We start from the raw sequence: 23232 nt of genomic DNA, 5'->3' as shown, positions 1-23232 counted from the left end.
CTAACCACGACGCCACTGAGGCTGGTAAACATATATAATACCAATTACAAAGAATTTTAATTTATTAAAATAAGAAAATGAATCGGGTCTAATCATGCTTTTTTTTCCTTCTTTTGTTTTGCCTGTGATTCCATAACATGACTCATGGTCGGTGTCAGTGCCCCTACACCCCCCCCCCCCTCCCATATAAAAATCCCTGGCTGTGCCAATTTAACAGTATTAAAAGAACTGCACATGAAGTGTGTGAAAAAGTTTGTTTTGTTTAACAACACCACTAGAGCACATTGATTTATTAATCATCAGCTGTTGGATTTCAAATATTTGATATTTTGACATAGTCTCAGAAAGGAAACACTCTACATTTTTCTATTAGTAGCAAGGGATCTTTTATATGCACCATCCTACAGTCAGAATAGCACATACCACGGCCTTTGATATACCAGTTGTGGTGCACTGGCAGGAGTGATGGGCCCACCGATGGGGATCGATCCTAGACTGACCGTGCATCATGCAAGTGCTTTACCACTGAGCTACATCTCACCCGTTGAAGTGTGTGAGAGCTCACCGTATGTATCGGAGTAGATCTGTGTGAACGAGCGGAGCGTGAAACAGAATCGGTAGAAGGAGCTGGCAAAACACACATTGCCCAGCAGTGGGGAGACCATGTTGTTTTCTTCATCTTCAGAATAGGTACTGAAAGAAAAAGAACATAAATAAGTTAAAAATGTAAAAAAACGGGAACCATATTTTCAACAGAAATTTCTTAAATCTTATCCATTTTTGAATAGATTTTTTGTTTTGTTTTGTTTAATGACATCACTAGACTCTAGAGCACATTGATTTATTAATCATCGCCTATTGGATGTCAAACATATGGTCATTCTGACACAGTCATAAAGGAAACCCGCTACGTTTTTCCATTAGTAGCATGTGATGTTTTATATGCACTATTCAACAGACAGGATAACACATACCACACGTTTGATATACCAGTCATGGTGCACTGGCTGGAATGAGATATAGTCCATTTGGCCCACCGATGGGGATCGATCCCAAACTGACTGCATATTAAGCGAGTGCTTTACCACTGAGTGACATACTGCACCTCAAACTAATTTAATCAAATTCATATTTCCTTAATTTACCTATAGAACTCATGACACCGTTAATATAACTGCTATAATTCCTGGTTATTTTAATACCCTCTAAACAAACTACATTGTTTAATCAATATTTTGTGTTCATATTCATATTGTTCATGATAAGAGAGAAAAGCTGTGAAAATTATATTTTTTACAGTGGGGTTATAATTGTTATTCAAAGATTGTAACTGCACATGCATCAGAAACTGGAACTCATTCTTCTTCTCATTTTGCCTGATGCACAAGTTTACACAACATACTTAACATTGTTCAACATTCAAAAGCATATTTATTTATTTACACCACACACACCCACAAAAACACACACACCCACAAAAAGAGCAATTGATGAAGGTCTTCTGATTTTATGGAACAATTGTTTCCAGTACCATGTCAGTAAAATCACAGAAACGACATTTCGTTTCCTATGATTATTATATCGAGTACAACTATTCAACAAAAAGTTCAAACTGAAAAAGTGTTTCCCATGAAGTTTAAAATCCTATGACCTGTTGATGTGGTTTTTATTTATTGTAGAATTCTGAACTCTGCACAGACAAACAACTGCCATTTGCAAACTCTAAATGTTTCATAACCTAGGAATTAAGCTAGGAATTAAATGTGTGAATTATTTACCCAATGATGTTGTTGACTTCATCAAGAATGTGTCTCAGTTTGTAGTAGGCATCTGTTGGCGGCAGCTTCAGTTCGAGAATGAGTCGGTCGATCTTGTTGATACAGATCGTGACCGCCAGTCTCTCCTGAAGGGCGTGTTTGATCAGACGTTCTGTGTTTAACATCACCTACAAAATCACAATCAAGATACAGACTACAATTTGCTTTCTGTTACAGTAACTTCTCTGTCAACCAGAATGCGTCTAGTCCAGAAATCCGTCTAAATCAGATTTTGTTGTACCATTGTTGTTTTCATGACGTGACAAACTCCAATCTGGCATTTAAACCAGCATTCTTTTTTTAAAAATTAAATTATAAAACAAGTTAAAATAAGTCCAAGATTCAGAATTAAAAAAAATTCTATTATAGAAGGAAATGTTTTATTTAATGATGCACTCAACACATTTTATTTTCGGTTATATGGCATCAGACCACACAGATATTGAGAGAGGAAACCTGCTGTCGTCACTTCATGGACTACTCTTTTTCGATTAGCAGCAAGGGATCGTTTATATGCACCATCCCATAGACAGGATAGCACGTACCATGGCCTTTGATGTACCAGTCGTAGTGCACTGGCTGGAGCGATTCTATTATAGTGTCTAGTCCAAAAATCCGTCTAAATCAGATTTTGTTGTACCATTATTGTTTTTATGACGCAACAAACTCCAATCTGGTATTTGAACCAGCATTCTTTTTTTTAAATTAAATTATAAATCAAGTTAGAATACACATGTAAGTCCACAGATAAAAATTCTTCTATAAAAAACATACAAATTATTTTGACTCCCAAAAGTAAAATCATCAAGTTGGCCAGAGCGTGAAGTGCACCAAGAAAAAAAATCAGGCATCACTAAAATTGGCATTTTCAGATAGATACAAAAGATTCTAATCTTTTTAAGATAATTAAATATATCTAATGTATTGACTATTCACTGAAACACCATATTGATAATTAAACAAATAAAACCTATACAACTATATTGGAACAAATATTGTGACCAATCAGACAGTTAACTTGCATTATTAATAGTAAAATACAATGGCTGTATAATTTACTGAACAGATTATTAAATAGCTAACTAGCTGAATGTCAATTCAAACCAGGGGCCTAATTCACAAAGGTCTCTTAGGCTCTTTTAGACAACAAAGCATCCTTTTTGCAAGTCTTTTAGCATTGCACTGCGAGATCGCAAAGTTGTGAGAGCTTAGTGAATTAGGCCCCAGAGCCCTGTTTTATGAAGAGATCTGCACACAGCAGAGCTAAGATCTCCTAAAGTGCAACCAGCAGCGCTAAGATCTTCTTAAGTGCACACGGCAGCGCTAAGATCTCCTTAAGTGCACATGGCAGTGCTATGATCTTAAGTGCATATGGTAGCACTAAGATCTCCTTAAGTGCATGCAGTAGCGATAAGATCTTCTTAAGTGCATACAGTAGTGCTAAGATCTCCTTAAGTGCACATGGCAGTGCTAAGATCTCCTTAAAGGGACATTCCTGAGTTTGCTGCAATGTTTAAGATGTTATCGACTAACAGACTTTTTAACGATTTTAATTACATACCAAATATATTTTTCTGCATAAAATATTAGTAGCTGTATATTAAACATGTTTCTGATCGTTCTAATATATGTACTAGGTTAAATTTATTTTTATTTCCTAAAACATAATTTTTTCGTACGTACGAAATTATCTGAAGACAAAATCCAGTTTGGGCTTCTTACAAATATTAAGACGATCAGAAACACATTGAATATACAGACACTGATATTCTAAACCAGAAAATGTATTTAATATGTAAGTTTAATCATAGAAATGTTTTATTAGTCGGAAACATCTTACAATGCAGAAAACTCGGGAATGTCCCTTTAAGTGCACATGGCAGCGCTAAGATCTCCTTAAGTGCATACGGTAGCACTAAGATCTCCTTAAGTGCATACGAATGGGGCTCTGTTCTTATCACACTATGCGATAGTGCAGAATTTAAGAATAGCAACATGTTCATGAACACATTCTGGCCTTGTTGAGTTTTGAATACACGGCAACTGATGGAGAGGTCTGGTACTCACCCCTTCGGCGGCATCCACAAATATACAGGCTCCATCACACAACCTCATGGCAGCTGTGGCCTCGTCAGAAAAATTCACATGGCCTGAAGCAAAATAATAGCAATAATAATAAAATTATTCACAAAATATAATATGAAAATAAGAATATCACTTTTAAATTCATTCAAAGTTGTGTGGTTTTACTATAAAATGGTATCATCAAGGTCTACAAGCAAAATAAAACGCACTTTTAATGCAGTATTTACCTAAACAGTACATTCATTTCAACTTATTTTCGTGCTTATATCCAATTAAGGTTCAAGCAGGCTGTCCTGGGCACACACCTCAGCTATCTGGGCTGTCTGTCCAGGACAGTGGGTTAGTTGGTTAGTTGGTTAGTTGGTTAGTTGGTTAGTGGTTAGTGAGAGAGAAGAGGGTGTAGTGGCCTTACACCTACCCATTGAGCTCTTAAGAACTTGCTCTGGATTGGAGCCAGTACCAGGCTGCAAACCCTGTACCTTCCAGCCTGTAGTCTGATGGCTTAACCACTGCGCCACCAAGGCCAGTTAAACAGTACAGAGAGCATATCAGTCTTAATGTTTTATAATGGCTAACATGCATTTTTATGAGACATAGGTAAGAGCTAAGATAAAACAAACTATGACATTTCAGGGGAAAAAAACAAACTGCATAATGTGAATAATTCTAAATACCTAAAAAATATACTCGAAATTACACCTTTATGTCTTCATACTGAGGTTAGTAAGGTTCCATTTGTATGCAGAATGAACATATTTTAAAATATATTTTTCATACCAGGGCTTTTAATATACGAGACAATGGCACACTGGTCAGAGTGAGAATGATCTTATGACCCATCATACTTTACAGCACCCACAACCATAAAACTCAAAAAACTAAAAATGTTTAAGCAAAATATATTTCAGAACAATATGCTAGTCTGTTTTCTTACCAGGTGCATCGAACACATTCATGAGATAGGATTTATTCTTCGTATCTTGCATGACAACAGTGACTGGAGTAGCTTTGATGCTCACACCTCGCTGTAAAAAATAAAAATCATTAAAGTTAAATATCTTCATAATAAAAACTTAACTTCATCCACATGTCAATTCTAAAATGGTGATGAATTATCTCCCACTAACTGGTGAAAACTCTGCAATTGAAAACAAAAATCAAGTCATTTCTGTGCTGGTTTGTCTTTCATATAATAAAACTACTGCAGAACAAAATATATGAAGAAAACTGACATTAACACATAAATTTATCTTGAATTAAGTGTAATAAAGTTAAAGTTAAATATTTAAAAAATTTTGTCATCTCATTTACCCATAATAATCTTCAACAACATATCTGAAAAAAAAATAACATGTACCTTAACTAACTTAAGTAAAATAAACATAATAATATGTCAATTAAGATGCTAGTTTTTACTTACTTCTTGCTCTGTGAAAAGTGTATCTGTGTATCGCATCTAAAAATAAACATTTAAAATATTTGTGTCAAACCAAAATTAAGTCAATAAAAAATTCACAAATACTAAAGAATAAAAAAATAACATGGTTATTTGAACTACTATGCTTTCTTAGTATGTAACAATCACAAAACACACACACACAAAATCTTTACATTTCTTATGTACATAGCAAACATCATTATTAATAATCATGAAAGTATTAATACAACATTTCTTATAGACAGAAAAAGAACGTACATCTTTATCTTCTCGACTTTGAATATCTGGATGCGTCTGTTCAATCAAGCAGTCCACAAATGATGTCTGAAATAAAATAATAAAATTTTTTTAAATAATCATTACAATAATATAAAATAACATCAAATTGGTCTACAGGTAGTGAACACAAGTCCTGTGACTGGTGATAAATGTGAGTGTGTTTGGTTGTAAAAAAAATAATAGTTTCATCTGGGTAAAAAAAAAATGCAATTATATTTCATCTAGTACCACTGTGTCAAGTAGTCTTGTGCTTGAAACATGTATGGGGTACCTATATAAAAAAAAAAGTACTCGAATTTTGTGCGGAACAAGGGTAGTCATAGACGCTACCCGTTATCTCAGAAATGAGCAGTTTCACCCCCAATGTTTTCTGATTCACTTTAAGTGTGAGGGGTGGTAGTATTTATATCTGTGGCATTTATGTCGATTGATACGCTGCAGGTATGAGTTTTAGCCACATATGTTACTATTGTCGTCTATGGGATTGGATTTGGTAGTATACACCCTATAAAGAAAAGAAATGACTATTATCTTAACCATACCTCAGTGCATTTTATGCCTATGCCTGTTTGGTATCCAATAGTTATCTCAACACTTAATCTACATAGGCTATTCCTACCAAACAGGAACAAGAGATCTTTTATATGCTATTTTCCATACACATAACACAGCCTTTGATATACCACATTGGACTGATTTGTCACACAGAGAATGTGGGATCTATAGCCAAAGTGCTGAGGTCATAGGATCGAAACTCCTCGGTGGATACATTCTGTGATTGGATATTTTCCTGTCCCAATGAATGGTATATCAATGGCATGTGGTATGTGCTGTCCTGTCAGTGGGAAAGTGCATATAAAAGATCCCTTGCTGCTATAATATTTGTCTTTGCAGCAATTGGACCAAGAGAGCTTTCTTGTCCTTAAAGAAACATGACATCTATTTTAAATTTAGAAGTTTGTTATTACAAACCTTTCCATGATGCAACTGACCACACAGAAGAACGTTTCGAATCAATTCCGGTGTATCCATCAGATCAGCCAGAAATCTACAAAATAAACATTCACAATATAACAAGCTATGTATGAGGAGCAGATTAATTAAATATGAAAAAAAAAACCCAGATAGATGTAATAGCACTAGTTAAAAAAAACAAATGGAGAAAACTTGAAGGAAGTTACAGTCACATGACCGGAACTAAAGGGAGCATACAGTAGAAGAATTTTAGGCCATCCAATTGGCTGTTGGGATGTTTGGACCAGACTACTTGCTGTAAGGGGGGTGCACTTGTTTCAGGACAGTCTGCACTGGCGTAGGAAGTGGGGGGGGGGGGGAGGGCAAATATTTTGCTTTATATTTGCTTTATAATAGCGTAAAAGTGTGTAAATATAAAAGTGTGCCCCCTCCCCCCCCCCCCCTTTTGGCACCTTCCTACACCATTGACAGGTGATACTGAAAAGAAAATACAATTTTAAATTCACAGAATTTGATCAACTGTCATGCCCAACATTCCAGTTATAATTCAGCGATTTAAAAAAAAAAATTCCACACCATGGGAACACAATAGCAAAAATCAAAGATTTTACTTATGTACTTGTTTGCATATATCATATGATTAGTTATTCAAAAAAACATTTTCATTGGCCATCGAGCACATTCAAAGTAATTATTTGATTTCAAAGTAGTATGCAAAAATATTGACCGTGAGGCAATGTATTCTAGAATCTCTGCATTATGTTGTTCTTCTAACCCGAGTAAATGAATAACTGCGAATCACTTTTAATCTTAAAAGCTATTTCAGTAAAAAATAATATAAAACAGTTCAGTTTTATTAATAACAGTGAATATACGCAAACAACTAACCTTGTATTAAGAAACAGCACACTTTTTAAGTAATTTGTTGTTAGTTTGTCTTGGAGTTATGTAATTGGCACTGATATAATTTGTTGTTAGTTTGTCTTGGAGTTATGTAATTGGCACTGATATAATTTGTTGTTAGTTTGTCTTGGAGTTATGTAATTGGCACTGATATAATTTGTTGTTAGTTTGTCTTGGAGTTATGTAATTGGCACTGATATAATTTGTTGTTAGTTGGTCTTAAGTTATGTAATTGGCACTGATATAATTTGTTGTTAGTTGGTCTTAAGTTATGTAATTGGCACGGATATAATTTGTTGTTAGTTGGTCTTGGAGTTATGTAATTGGCACTGATATAATTTGTTGTTAGTTGGTCTTGGAGTTATGTAATTGGCACTGATATAATTTTTGTTGTTATTTGTTGTTAGTTGGTCTTGGAGTTATGTAATTGGCACTGATATAATTTGTTGTTAGTTTGTCTTGGAGTTATGTAATTGGCACCGATATAATTTGTTGTTAGTTTGTCTTGGAGTTATGTAATTGGCACCGATATAATTTGTTGTTAGTCTTGGAGTTATGTAATTGGCACCGATATAATTTGTTGTTAGTTTGTCTTGGAGTTATGTAATTGGCACTGATATAATTTGTTGTTAGTTTGTCTTGGAGTTATGTAATTGGTACTGATATAATTGTGTGAATTTTGGAAAGAGTATGGACATAAACAGTTTTTGGAGAGTGACAAATCTGAAATTTTGGTTTAAAAAAAAAGAGAAGGATTTTCTTTTCTGCTTATATTTGTACATATCATATCATATCATAAGTTACTTAGTAAACAAGAATTCTGTGAAAGGAAGGAAATGTTTTATTTAATGATGCACTCAACACATTTATATGTTGGACATATGGTTAAGGACGACATAAATACTGAGGGAGGATACCCGCTGTCGCCACTTCATGGGCTACACTTTTCGATTAGCAGCAAGGGATCTTTAATATACACCATCCCATAGACAGGATAGTACATACCACAGCCTTTGATGTACCAGTCGTGGTGCACTGGCTGGAGCCCAATGGGCCCACTGACAGGGATCGATCCCAAACCAACCGCACATTAAGCGAGCACTTTACCACTGGGCTACGTCTCGTCCCCTAGAATTCTGTGGAATTCAATTTCTCGTCTAACAGATGCATTCACAGGTGTTCATCTCAGTGCATTTTAAGTTTTGTGAGAAATGGAGTAAACACGAAAAAACTTTAATGTTGAGCTAAGAACAAACGTTGATGCGTCACCACCAGAAAAAGTAATACCTAAATCTCGCCTTGTTTTCTTCTTAAAGGCAGGGCTAGCTCTGGGTGATCAAAAAATTTCGCCAAATTATCTCAAAAAATGCAAAACCTATAGCTATTTTTCAATTATTTTATCAATTATTACACAAATTAAGTTCGACAAATTAAAATAAAATTTGCCAATGGTTTCTAATATTCATAATTGGCGAATTTGGTGAGTGGCTGAGCTAGCCCTGTAAAGATAAGACAAACATCACTTACTCCATGTTGTATGTTGTGTCTGGGAGATCTTGTTCTGCCATGGAAAACTTTTTCTTTTTCACCGGCGCTATAATTGGCTCTGTGAACAAAATCAAACTAGCAATGTTATTGTCCGTTACCACAACAACAAAAAAATGCAACTTATAGCAATACAGCAAACATAATATACAAAACAATAAAAAAAAACAATAAAATATGTTGACTGTGGTATTTTCTTTAAACATTTGCCACAAAGTGTTTTAATGAATATGTAATGTGGAATTTTAATATAGATTGAATTAAATATTAGTATTCATTAAAAACTGATTTTTAATAGTCACCGGCATTAATAAAACAAAATATGTACAATTCCAAATATCAAGAAATAATCAATTTCACTTTGTCCTTTTTGCCGACTTACCTGTTAATGGTTGCGTGTCCTCTTCTTGCACAATAGTCTGAAAATATAATAAAATTGAAATGAAACATATATTTACCGTAATGTCTCTTCAATGATGTTTCAAAAGGAAATGTGTGTATGTGAATATATTTTCAAAAGACCACTGTATATTCTTTACCAAAACAGTTGTCTCACCAAAGTATCAGTGGTCAAGCATTAAAGAAGCAACATAGGAACAAAATATAATCGTATTTATTAGACGTTTATAATTTGCAATATTTAATATCTTCATGGTGGAGTGGTCAAATATTTTATCAAATAATAGTATAAATAAATAAAATTTCTTGCTGAAACATTTACTACTACAAAACAAGAGAGAGGAAAGAAAGAAATGTTTTATTTACGACGCACTCAACACATTTTATTTACGGTTATATGGCGTCAGACATATGGTTAAGGACCACACAGATTTTGAGAGGAAACCCGCTGTCGCCACATAGGCTACTCTTTTACAACAGGCAGCAAGGGATCTTTTATTTGCGCTTCCCACAGGCAGGATAGCACAAACCACGGCCTTTGTTGAACCAGTTATGGATCACTGGTCGGTGCAAGTGGTTTACACCTACCCATTGAGCCTTGCGGAGCACTCACTCAGGGTTTGGAGTCGGTATATGGATTAAAAACCCCATGCCTCGACTGGGATCCGAACCCAGTACCTACCAGCCTGTAGACCGATGGCTAACCACGACGCCGGTAGAGAGGAAAAGTCTTGTGTGAAAAAGAAAGTGACTTTACAGGCACAGATCCAAGAGGAGTGTGCTGGGATGTGGTTTAAACAATATTTATTCCCAATTATAATGCTGGTTTAGGGATTGGCCAACAGGCAAAATACCCATATAAAGGTCTCTCCCCGCTGGGATGTGGTTTAAACAATATTTATTTCCCAATTATAATGCTGGTTTAGGGATTGGCCAACAGGCAAAATACCCATATAACGGTCTCTCCCCACTGGGATGTGGTTTAAACAATATTTATTCCCAATTATAATGCTGGTTTAGGGATTGGCCAACAGGCAAAATACCCATATAAAGGCTTCTCCCCGCTGGGATGTGGTTTAAACAATATTTATTCTCCAATTATAATGCTGGTTTAGGGATTGGCCAACAGGCAAAATACCCATATAAAGGCCTCTCCCCGCTGGGATGTGTCTGTAGTACTGTGTGTATCCCCCTACTGGCAGTAGCTAGTGGGAATTTTTTGAGGAGCTCAATTGGTAGAGCACTGGACACTCATACTGAGTCTATGGTTCCAATCACCTTAGTGGAGGTTGATTTTTCTGAACTGGACAAATAGAACATTTTTTCTTTCCTTTCAATGGAAGAGATGTAATTGTGATATTGGTCAGCTGGGTGTTTCAGTTGAATACTGCTACAGGGCTTCAACTTAACAACGGCAACTTCGTTGAGATATAAATTGCTGTAGGTAGAGACCATCACTGATGGCACTTTTCTGCCTTCGGAAAAACTCCTCAACAACGCAAAAATATATTGTTTACCAATATTTAACACTTGCACATTTGAAATATGTCTACATACATCAAAATAGCCTTTCAGTCATGTTTATTTGTCACTTTTTACAAAATTGCCATAGGCAGCCTCACAATAGCCATCAGTGGGATGTTTCACCCATGGCATTTCTTTTAAAAATTGCTGTCAGTGGGACATTTCACCCATGGCATTTCTTTTAAAAATTGCTGTGGGAGACAAATTCGTAAGTTCGAGCCCTGCTGCTATTATATAATGACTGTTAATGTACTCTGGAATAACATATATGGGTGACCCTTTTAAAGGAACACCCACTCCTTAGAAAGATTCTGTCTGTATGTACTCCCGATTACAATGTTTATCAAATGCTACCTCAACGTCTGGTCCGTAGACCTCCTCTGCTGTTGGATAATACTTCTTGTCTTCATGCAGGACAACGGACATCTCCGGCTGCTCATCAGCATCATCCTGATCCATATCCTCGTCCTCCTAAACAGAAAATATTACAATAATTACATGCACTTAATTTAATAACATGTAAGGTACCAGGACTAGCTCTGGCACTCACCAAATTCACCAATTGCAAATTTTGAAAGCAATTGGCAAATTTTATTTTCATTTGGTGAAATAATTTATGTAATATTAATAACTGACATTTTTCAGAAAATAACTGTTGATTTCTGCAATTTTTAAAGTTTAATAAACAATTTAGCGATTTGTTTTGCTCACCCAGAGCTAGCCCTAGTCAATTAATCAATCAAAACATACTTAAAACTATGAAATGTAAGTGACTATAAATACATTTTAAAAGTTGTAACTGTGACGAGAATGATTCTTAAAGGGATTTCCTACTAACCTATTTGTCAACCCAAATTACGCCTCCTGTTACACTGAATACATATACGTTGCTTGCATAATCAACTTAAATTTAGAAGAGAAAAAAAAACATTACCAGAAAAAATAAACACTAGGCATGGTCTATGGTTCCTAAGCCCTTAATGAGACTAAGCAAACTCTTAATACAAAGTTTATATATTTAAATAACAATTTGCAAGCTGTATTAGTATTACATGTATTATACATTATTATATTGCTGTGATATGATGTATTTAATTATTTATTAACAAGATCAAACGCATACATCTTTGTCCACTAAATCTGCCTCATCGTCATTTGTATCATCAGCGTCATCATCATCACTGTCAAGTTCAGGGCCAACGTAATTACCAAACTCATCATACAAATCAGCATCCATTGTTCTTCAACTGAAAATAAAAAAGTATTTTAAAAAGTTATATATATTCATTAAAAAAACCCCAAAAACCCACTTGAAACAGCAGCAGTGCTGATTTCACTAGTGTCATGAAATGCATAATAATATAATTATTATTAGTAAAATGTTATGAATTTTTAGTGAAAGAAAATAAAAACATGTTTGTTTTATTACTACATCATTATGTATTTAGTATAGCTTAAAATTGCAGACCCTAGTGTTAACCCATGAATGAATGAATGAATGAATGAATGAATGAATGAATGAATGAATGAATGAATGAATGAATGAATGAATAAAGGAAATGTTTTATTTAATGACGCACTCAACACATTGTATTTACGTTTATATGGCGTCGGACATATGGTTAAGGACCACACATATATTGAGAGAAAACACGTTGTTGCCATTTCATGGGCTACACTTTTTTATTAGCAGCAAGGGATCTTTTATATGCACCATCCCACAGACAGGATAACACATACCACGGCTTTTGATATACCAGTCGTGGTGCACTGGCTGGAGTGAGAAATAGCCCAATGGGCCCATCAACGGGAATGAATGATGAATGAATGAATGAATGAATGAATAAATGAAAGACTGAATGACAACATCCCAGCACAAAAATACACATCGGCTAATAGGTGTCCAAAAAGATAAAGGACACTAAGGTTGGTTTTAAACCTATAATCCATGACTGTAAAACATTTAGATAAAGTTATAATATATTGAGTTAAATAAGAGTCATACTGAAACAGGGAAATACCCTTAAAAACAATTAGAGCTCATCTCCATAACTGTTCTAGTGTTACTTCTAAAATCTAAAATTAAAAATATGGAGAATGTATTATGTGACATTTGAAAAACCAGGATGGTCCCAGAAATACTTCAGATTAGTGCACAGGGCACGTTACATCAGAACCACACTTGCTACATCCCTTCGGACTCACTTCAGATGTACAGAAATGAATAATCTAAACAAACAAATCTTCATGTCTAATTTCAATTATCAAAAAAGGCTCCAATGGTAAAAAATATATTGTAGTGCTTAAAAACTAGGGTCTGTCACTTTATTCAAAGTTTATTATATGTAGGTATGACATAATACATGATGCATGTGTGACTTATTAACTGCATAACTTGCACATTTACCAAAACAACTTCTTTGAAATTCACACGTAGCATTTTGAATATGCCAATATTATAATATGCATCTCTCCACATGCAAGACAGAACATTGCACATTTTCAACCAGCTCTTGAACAGCAGAGTACTCGGGGTGGCAAAACATCTTATGTTACGATAGCCCGGGTACTCTGCTGTTTGAGATTATACAGACATTCTGATGTTATGATCGCTCTCTGCTGTCAGAGATAACTCTATAGTAAAAACACAGAATTGCTGCCTATACCACACAGTAGGCAAAGATTCCCGCTCTAATATCACAATAATCCTATGACGCTAAATACCTTGTTATCGGCAAACTCAAAAATGATCAACGTTTAGCATAAAACATAACATTATTTCTGTGTGGTAGGCAGCAATTCTGTGTTTTCACTATACAGTATATCATGGGTGGACCAGTTTCGGTGAGCATAAACATTTGATTCTAAATCATATCAATATTTATACACAGACAGTCGTTATTCAAATAGCTACCTTTTTATTAGTATTTCTAATCTTCAAATGAACACTAAACTGGCCGCTATGTAGCAAAGATCACTGCACTTGCGTCAAAAACTATTGCATGCATCAGCAGTAAATATTGTTAACTACGTCACCTGTTTTGGTGAGTGAAACATTTAGTGGTATAGCTTACAGCCAAAACTTTCCAACACAAAACATTTCAGTGTTTTATCAAAACATGTATGTTGTTCAACAAAACATGCACTTACAATAATTTATAAAAAATAATTTAAATATTTTAAGACAAATTACAAAATGGAGTCCTCGAGAACCAATGTTCACAGACAACATTTTAGGAACACGAATATAACAATTCTGATGTCTTGCAATTGTGTTAATAGTTGAACAAATGAATAGTTATAATGGTAAAATTGTTTGGTTAAAAAATATAAGCTGCATTCTGAATTTTAATAAATATACAAACAGATATCCAGAAATATGTTTATGTTAAAACATATAAGGACCATATATTTTTGGCAAGTATCTGTAAAGAGAGTTTTGCCAGCAGACGCCGTGACAATCATGTGACTTTAATAACAAAATAGCAGTACAGTTGAGAACAGAAAAAAAAGAGTTTTAAAAATATGTTTTCTTTCAAATAACAGTCTTCGGAAATCATAGAAAAAGGGTATTAAGAAATGTGCCATGCTTATGACTGGGTAAAGTTCGATCTTGCTTTTTTGCTCATTTTAACCTTATTTTTACAAACATTTCTGTGAATGTGATAGACATTTGTTTACTTTCCTACTAGTTCATCAAGATTAACTTTGTCTACAAGTGCAAGCACTACCAAAGTTAATCCTGGGGACGAACAACGCCATTAGCAGAGTTCCGAGCAGTGTTGCTCGGGACGGAATTCAATCCGAATTGCAGTCAAACTAAAAGAAAAACAACTGTCATCACGTTTTTCCACCCAAATCGTGTACTGTGATCTATTTCGAGCATATGGACACTAAGAAATACTTACTTTGAAACGATCTTCACTTTGAATTAAAGGAAAAACGACCGACTGTATGACTTGTGTTTAAAACGCGCAGTGCATTATGGAAGGAAAAAAAACTTGGAACAATCTTGTATGTGGAAAAGGATCGGTGAAGTCATTTCTCGTTTCATTGTTCCGAGTTTAATTTTCCTCCCATAATGCACCGCACGTTTTAAACACAAGTCATACAGTCGGTCGTTTTTCCTTTACAGTCGTTTTTCTTTTAGTTTGACCGCAATTCGGACTGAATTCCGTTCCGAGAAAAACTGCTCGGAGCTCTGCTAATGGCATTGTTCATCCCCAGGATTAACTTTGGTCTATACTACAGTGCTTGCACTTGTAGACAAAGTTAATCTTGATGAACTACTTTCCCCCATACAAAAGTCAACGACATCAGAAATCTTCAAATGTACATACTGTTGAGCACAAACGATGAAACCACCGAAACAGGGCCCTCCCCGAAACAGGACCACAGACAATACTAGTCTGTAGTCTAAGACAGTAAGAGTTTTTCTCGAAATGACAGAGTACTAAGGCTAATGATGCCAAAGCTGGTTTGATGGTTTATCACCGATAGTTTAAATTATGTAACTATTTTATGAGAGACATCGTATTTGACAATAGAATTGTCAGGAATATACATGCAAGCTAATAAATAAACCAAAACAAATTATAGAAGCTACAACAGAAATAAGATGCCTACGAAGATATGTTAAAAAGGTATAATGATTTCGATTTTGGGGGTTAAACAGCCCTCTAACAGCCTCAGTGTATAGCAGTGGTGTCAATGCAATTGTAGCTTACCCAACTATTGCAATGAAAAGTATAAATTATACTTCCATTTAATAAAACGTATTTTTAAAAGCCAAAAAGAAACTCACAAAGACCGCAAGCGTGTGTCGTATAGCTGTCGAATGTTAACCAAACGATAAAGCTTTATATTATTTACCTAATTTTTATTAAAAATTTTAATGAAATAATATTGTCTCTTATTTACAGACAAGAATAAAATTAAATTTGTTACCAATATATTATTCCAGTTAATGAAGAAATGAGGTAATGTTAATTGTATAATCAATTACAAATTATCGATTAGTTCAAACTTGATGTATTTCCAAGATGTCTGCGCCCAATATTGACATGCAGAAATAAAAAGTTAAAACGAAGAGGATAAAAGCCACAGCGTGAAATTTGCACGTTTCATTCGGATATCGTTTATTAAATATTTAGGCAGTAACAAATGATAATGATAATATAGAATCTTTCATTTAGTTACGTACGTTTCAAATAAGCAGATTGCTTTGTTGGTTGTAAGTTCTTCAACTAGAAGAGCACCACAGTTACAAGGCTAAGATTGGGAAAGATATCTACCCATACCCCCACCCCCCATCAATGTAAAGAGGGATTTTTTATGGGGCTTATATATGGAATGAATGAAGGGGGGGGGGGGACTGGGTGTTTTGTGTCATAGAGTTGCACCTACTATGTGTACCGTATCTTATCTTATGTCATTAAATCCACAAAATCTGGCAAGCTGACTTATGTAGCCCGAGTACTCTGACCAAAAGAATGCAAGACGGATTTTTTTTTAGACAGTTAGCTCCTTCATGTGAAGAGAGCATTATGACTGTCCAAATGTCTCTCTTGCTCTTACAGTCCGAGTACTTGGGCTAGACTAAGACCTGGGGCCTAATTCAATAAACTCTCGCAATTTTGCGATCTTGCAGTGCAATGCTAAAAGACTTGCAAAGAGGATGCTTTGTTGTCTAGCAGAGCCTAAGAGACCTTTGTAAATTAGGCCCCAGTTTCCCAACTCATAAATCTGACAGCTGCAATAGAAAGGGTATAGGCTATTCCAAACTGCATTTGGACACTTTATATAAAATATCGAGACAGATTCAAACATATCAAGACAGATTCAAACATTTCAAGATAGATTAATGCATATTTTGATAACTTCAATCGTTTTACATATTATTAAATTATGAATTATTATTAAACACCATCATTACTTTTGTTTGCATTTCAATAGAATGTCAGAATACAAATTGTAAAAAATAAAGCAATATGAATGCTATTTTTAGGATGTACAATCACTTGATAACTATGATGTAAAAACTCAATGTGGGTTTACCATAAAAAAAATTCAGTTACCTTTCATAGCATGATGGCATAAAATTTAATTATGTTGTGTGCATGACATTACACTGCATGCAGCTATTAGTGTGACATCACAAAAAAGCTCTATCAATGATGTCATTCCAGCATAGACGTGAAAAGATTAAACTACATTTAATTATCTAATGTGTAGGTGGGTTTTTTTTTGCAACGAGTCATTAATTTGCTTAATGACCATAATGGTTTAGTTTTTGTGTTTTACAGAAAATGTCCAGGAGACAAATGCGCCTGAAGACACTGGAGGGTTACCTTCAAGAAGTAGATGTATTTGATAAACCCAAGTTCCAGCTGGAACAGTACCCAACAACTCCACACATTGCAGGTGAGGCGAGGAACTAGTCTATAGTCCGTCCCTCCATTCTATAACCATGTTTTTAGTCAATAATTTCAGTTTGGTTTGACGTAAGGAGAAACACAAAAGTGTTTTGGAAATAACAAAAATATACTATTTTTGTGTGCAGTTTACAAATCAATCGGCTTGGACATGAATAACTTGTAGTAAATTCCATAGTATGAAAAAAGGCTTTCCCTGTGGGACGGATTATAGTTTTGCATCTGTATAAGCTGTTTTTCAGGGACAGGTTTTAGCCTAGTTACTAGAGCACTCATCTGAGATACTCAAATTATAGGATTGATCTTACTCTGTAGATGCATTGTTTTTTTCCTGCCCCAACCAGTACCCTATGACTGGTATATCAGATATCATAGTATGTGCTGTCCTGTCTGTGGAAAGGTGCATATATAAAAGATCTCTGGCTTTTAATGCAAAAATGTAGGTCACAAATACTAAATATTTGACATCGAATGGCTGGTCGGTCTGGGATCGATCCCCGTCGGTGGGCCTATTGGGCTAATTCTCGCTCAAGCCAGTGCACCATGACTGGTATATCAAAGGCCGTGGTATGTGTTATCCTGTCTGTGGGATAGTGCATATAAAAGATCCCTTGCTGCTAATTGAAAAGAGTAGCCCATGAAGTGGCGACGGCAGGTTTCCTCTCAATATCTGTGTGGTCCTTAACCATGTGTCTGACACCATCTAACCGTAAATAAAATGTGTTGAGTGCGTCATTAAATAAAACATTTCTTTCTAGACTGATTTTTGGACATTTGATTATAGACAAGTTGTAACTCACCATAACATACTGGGTAAATATAATTAACAATGACATACTGAATAATCGGTTTCCACTTTCTGATTACCAGTGTTCACACTGGTACAGGTTTAGCTGATTTTCATATATTTAGAGTTTTCTTGAAACTTTGATCAAGTGTGGTCAATTTAAGGAACATTTTATTAACCAATAATGTTGCAGTTACATTGTATAAAAATTAGCAACTGGCTAATTTTGCAGTGGACAGGACAAGTGCTGGGCTCATATTTTCTAAGCTAACAGTGGCGTGGGAAGGTGCCAAAAAGTGGATAGCACACACACACACACACACATGCAGATATATATATAAACCATTGCTGCTGCTACTGGATCAAGAAACACACATCCCCCACTAAACACTTCCTACACCAGTGTAAAAGTGCTATGGTATCATAAAACCATCAATATAGTTGAGCTAAGATAACTTTAAAAAATTTGTAGCCTTGTTACTTAAGATTTTATAAATATTGTTCCTTACCTTATCCAAATAAAATAGATAACTTTTTTTTAAGGATTATTTTTAGGATTTAGGATAATGTGCAAACTTCATTTTAAAAAATAATATCAAACAATGATATTGATGATAAAAAAAAAACCCAATCGGGTATATGTTTTCACTTTCAGCCCAAATACTGCACGACATCCATATGAAATATGATGATATACAGGACAAGTGCATTGCCGATCTTGGGGTTGGTTGTGGCGTTCTCAGTATTGGTTGTTCCATGCTTGGATGTGGGTAAGATATTATTTTACATTATATTTACCTGAACCAATTGTTTGGTAACTTAACTCCTAACATTTGACATATGTAAATACTAGTTTATGTTTTACGGACTTGCCTTAATGTTCATGTTTAAGTCCATATTTCACAAACTACAAGTCCGAGATCAATGAAACTTGGTTTATAGTTTCATCTATGAATGTTCATCTCAATGCCTCCTTACAAAATTAAAAATGTATTTTTTTAAAGACATTTGTTTTTAAAACTTTGGTTATTTTTTGTCCATTTATTTGCAAAAAAAACTCATTCAAAAATTACATTCCATTTTTAGATCTAAGGTAATTTTGACTTTTTTGGATTTGGCTACAAATTTTTTGACTCAAGTTCACCAAATTGCTAATAATTTTGGTGTCCAGCGTCAATCCTGCATGTCAAATTTATTTATTTATTTATGTTTAAAGTTTTGTTCTTGGTGTGGACATTGATTCAGCCGCAATCTCAAGATGTCAAGAGAATCTGTCTCAGTTTGAAATTACGAACATTGACCTCCTACAACAAGATGTGACATCATTACTTTGTGAGGGAAGTCATTTACAAAAAGCCTTTGACACTGTAATAATGAACCCTCCATTTGGAACAAAGAATACACAAGGTAAACATTTAACAAACAAATGATCTATGCTTTCCGTGTTTATTTATAATGTTAAGGAGTATCACAAAATCTTGGCCACATGGTTTAAATGACTATTGTAAATGTGCAAATGCAAGCAACAAATAAAATTTCTCCCATTGTTTTAAATGTAGATATTTTTTTCTAATATATGATTTAAAAAGGAAAAAACAAACATTTTTTTTTTTAAATAATGATAAAATTATTAAATAATTACATTGTAACAAAAAAAATGCATTGTCTAGGATGACAGATTTACACTTAAAATATCGATGTTACAGTATATGTTCTTAATAATGAAGATACAAATCCAGTTTTACCACCAAAATACATGCAGCTTGGGAAACACTAAGGGGCTGTTTACAGTTATCAACAATTTCAAACCATGCTAGGGAGGAGAGGGCTAATTCCACCATATACTTTAAGACTCGAAGAAAGAAGAGAAAATGTCATTAAAATTACATTAGGAAATGTTGATAATTATAAACAACTTACAAGCAAGAAGCTAAGTGCAAACATTTGTATTTAATATTACAAGCCTATTGCAAGTCATAACATAAGGGTTTATTCTGTTGTTATTATTAATTTCAGGAATAGATATGATTTTCCTGAAGACTGCTCTGGCTATGGCACACACGTCGGTGTACTCTCTCCACAAGACTTCCACACGGAGGGTAAATCCACTTGTTACTATAATATCTTATCAAATAGACTACCCATAGCATAAACATTTCAAATTATAAAGCCAATTCTTCATCATACATAAGGTTTTTAAGAGTAGTACAGTTAAAGTTGGTTTTGTTTAATGACACCACATTAATTTATTAATCATCGGCTATTGGATGTCAAAAATTTGGTCATTTTGACATGTAGTCTAAGAGAGGAAACCGGCTTCTTTAGTTCATTAGTAGCAAGGGATCTTGTATATGCATCATCCCACAGACAGGATAGCACATACCGTGGCCTTTGATATACCAGTCTGGAACAAGAAACAGACCAATGTGCCACCAATTTGGGTTCAATCCTAGACTGACCATGCATCGAGCGAGTGCTTAACCACTGGGCTACATCTTGCCCCTTAGTGTAGTGAAGACTTAGTCTAATCTGCTAGAATAAACATTAAAGTTTATCCGGCCTCGGTGGCGCAGTGGTTAAGCCATCGGACTACAGGCTGGTAGGTACAGGGTTCGCAGCCCGGTACCGGCTCCAACCCAGAGTGAGTTCTTAAGGGCTCAATGGGTAGGTGTAAGGCCACTACACCCTCTTCTCTCTCACTAACGACTAACCAACTAACAACTAACCCACTGTCCTGGACAGACAGCCCAGATAGCTGAGGTGTGTGCCCAGGACAGCGTGCTTGAACCTTAATTGGATATAAGCACGAAAATAAGTTCAAAATCAAATCAAAATCAAATTGAAGTTTATCTTAACAGTAGAGCATCGGTCAGAAATGTTAGGTCTCACTACACATGTAGTATTTGCCATTGAATTCCATGTTAAATAGTCCATTGTAAAATACAAATTGCTAAAAGAGTAGGTTTTTCTTGGCACTAACATACATAGATTTAAAAATATTTTTCTTACAGAAAATTCCTTAATTAAAGAGCCAGGTTTTTTTTCAAACTTCTGGCTGTGAAATGTTGAAAAAGTCCTTGAAACTTAATTAGGCACTTTTGTTCCAGTTTACAATTACAAATTTGTGTAAGATAAACTGGTTTTATAGTTGGCTTATAAACTGAAGTAAAATGCATTCTCTTTTCAGCATATAATAAAGCAAGCCGGCGACTGGGGAGCCGAAACAGAGGTGGTAGCCGAGTTGAGGTTTGATCTAGCCAACACAATGAAGTCTCACAAAAAGAAGACCATGGACATTGCAGTTGATTTTATTAGGTTTACTCACAAAAACCAGTCTGCAACATCTTGACACGACTCATATTTTCATGGATTTTAAGGTTGCATAGACAAAAACTATGGCAAGGGATTAAAGGACTAAAAAATCAAGGGTGGAATTTAAGAACTTTCTCGACAACAAAATGAAACATGGATCACTACATATTACATTTTGACAGACTCATATTCATGACTACAAGTCATCAATAGCCATATATTTTGAGCTTGCTGTTTTGTCATTGGCTAAAATTTCAGCCATTGTTATTTATCTTTCTTAAAGCTGCACGCCCTAGTTCCATCCAGCGAAAATAAATTATAATTTGGTTAATCTACAAACCTGTAACACACTTAGATCACGTTTTTATCAAATGGAGTGAAAAAGCAGGTTTTATATCGATAAATACCATGGGAATCCCCATGTCCCAATTGCTTGAAATAATTTTGAAAGTTAGTATTCTGATGTCACCGGTAGATGTCGCTCCAACTGTTCTGTCCTGGTTGTATCCCCTCTCCAGATATCGTAAGACTTAGCAAAATTATTGGTTTTAATGGTTTGTAACATTTTGTATTGAGATACTTACTTGTCTGAACTTTATTGTTACTGAAAATGTTCACGAACTGTGAAGAAAAATCTCACAAATGAACAACAAGCAAACGACAACAAATCGGATGTTGATTGCACGAACCGTGCACGAGAAAACAAACCGAACCAAAATTATAATGGTCACGTGGTATACCAACATCTGTGACATTGAAATGGGAATATCCTCTCTAAAAATAGAGTAGACCTTGTCTGCTCAACGTTTTTTTTCTCAGAGGCCCGTGGCATTTTATGAAATACGAAAAATGCATTTTGTGGTATTACAAACACCAGGATTACCAGGATTACAAAAAACACTTCAGGTGAATGGAAATGTATATTCTAAATAATAAATGGTAAGTAAAGTGCAATTTTATTTGTGAAAAAATGGGTTTAATAGCGAAAAACAACGGCGTAATGGTTAACAACTAGGGCGTCAAATTATGATAAAATGTTATGGATTAATACAAATAATAAAGGAAGAAATGTTTTATTTAACGATGCACTCAACACATTTTATTTACGATTATATGGCATCAGACATATGGTTAAGGACCACACAGATATTGAGAGAGGAAACTCGCTGTCGCCACTTCATGGGCTACTCTTTTTTTGATTAGCAGCAAGGGATCTTTTATATGCACCATCCCACAGACAGAGTAGTACATACCACAGCCTTTGATATACCAGTCGTGGTGCACTGGCTGGAATGAAAAAATGGGCCCACCGACGGGGATCGATCACACACAGACCGTGCATCGAGTGTCTTACCACTGGGGTACATTCCGCCCACACAAATAATATAGTTTTGTTTAATAACACCACTAAAGTACATTGATTTATTGGTTGTTGGCTATTGGACGTCAAACATTTAGTAATTGTTTTACAAATAATCTGACAGGAAACAGGTCTGCTACATTGAGATCTTGTATATACATAGGACAGCATATACCATGGCCTTTGATATACCAGTTGTGGGGCAATGGTTAGGACAGAAAAAAACTAAACCAAAGAATGGGTCTACCAAGATCATTCGATCCTATGATGCAAGCACCTCAGGCGAGCGTTCTACCAACTGAGCTAGATCCTGCCCACTATGATGTAATAGTACAATCATGTATCATAACTTGTTTCCTGGATCTTATTATTCA

The 23232-nt window shown here is 35.0% G+C and overlaps 2 protein-coding genes across 2 annotated transcripts in view; one reads left to right on the top strand and one right to left on the bottom strand.

Moving 5' to 3' along the window:
- LOC121381268 (116 kDa U5 small nuclear ribonucleoprotein component-like) overlaps nt 1–15804 on the bottom strand; it is a 35055-nt gene extending 19251 nt beyond the window's left edge. Inside the window, exons 1-12 of the mRNA XM_041510509.1 lie at nt 15770–15804; nt 12089–12212; nt 11320–11436; nt 9425–9461; nt 9025–9103; nt 6592–6667; nt 5599–5664; nt 5323–5358; nt 4837–4927; nt 3885–3967; nt 1779–1945; nt 566–693 (exon numbers count right to left, since the gene is read on the bottom strand). Coding sequence (XP_041366443.1) covers nt 566–693; nt 1779–1945; nt 3885–3967; nt 4837–4927; nt 5323–5358; nt 5599–5664; nt 6592–6667; nt 9025–9103; nt 9425–9461; nt 11320–11436; nt 12089–12202 — 994 coding nt within the window. The 5' untranslated portion in view covers nt 12203–12212; nt 15770–15804. The remainder of the gene's footprint in view (nt 1–565; nt 694–1778; nt 1946–3884; nt 3968–4836; nt 4928–5322; nt 5359–5598; nt 5665–6591; nt 6668–9024; nt 9104–9424; nt 9462–11319; nt 11437–12088; nt 12213–15769) is intronic.
- Nucleotides 15805–15998: 194 nt separating this feature from the next.
- Nucleotides 15999–21841, top strand: LOC121382036 (rRNA N6-adenosine-methyltransferase METTL5-like). The gene is made up of 6 exons (XM_041511510.1): nt 15999–16081; nt 17271–17388; nt 18842–18956; nt 19403–19593; nt 20203–20285; nt 21374–21841. Exons 2-6 carry the CDS (start codon nt 17274–17276, stop codon nt 21533–21535), a joined length of 666 nt encoding a protein of 221 aa, XP_041367444.1. The 5' UTR covers nt 15999–16081; nt 17271–17273; the 3' UTR covers nt 21536–21841.
- Nucleotides 21842–23232: the final 1391 nt, after the last annotated feature.

The sequence above is a fragment of the Gigantopelta aegis genome, chromosome 9 (assembly GCF_016097555.1).
Source record: "Gigantopelta aegis isolate Gae_Host chromosome 9, Gae_host_genome, whole genome shotgun sequence".
In the NCBI taxonomy this organism is placed as follows: Eukaryota; Metazoa; Mollusca; class Gastropoda; order Neomphalida; family Peltospiridae; genus Gigantopelta; species Gigantopelta aegis.
Note: the sequence above shows the minus strand (reverse complement) of the source record. Positions and strands in the feature narration are given on the sequence as shown.

Bases quoted from the DNA above. Each gene is read 5' to 3' on its own strand.
- LOC121382036 (XM_041511510.1), top strand. From the start codon at position 17,274: ATGTCCAGGAGACAAATGCGCCTGAAGACACTGGAGGGTTACCTTCAA. The intron at 19,594-20,202 runs GTAAACATTTAA...TATTAATTTCAG, and splicing joins TGGAACAAAGAATACACAAG to GAATAGATATGATTTTCCTG. The intron at 20,286-21,373 runs GTAAATCCACTT...TTCTCTTTTCAG, and splicing joins ACAAGACTTCCACACGGAGG to CATATAATAAAGCAAGCCGG.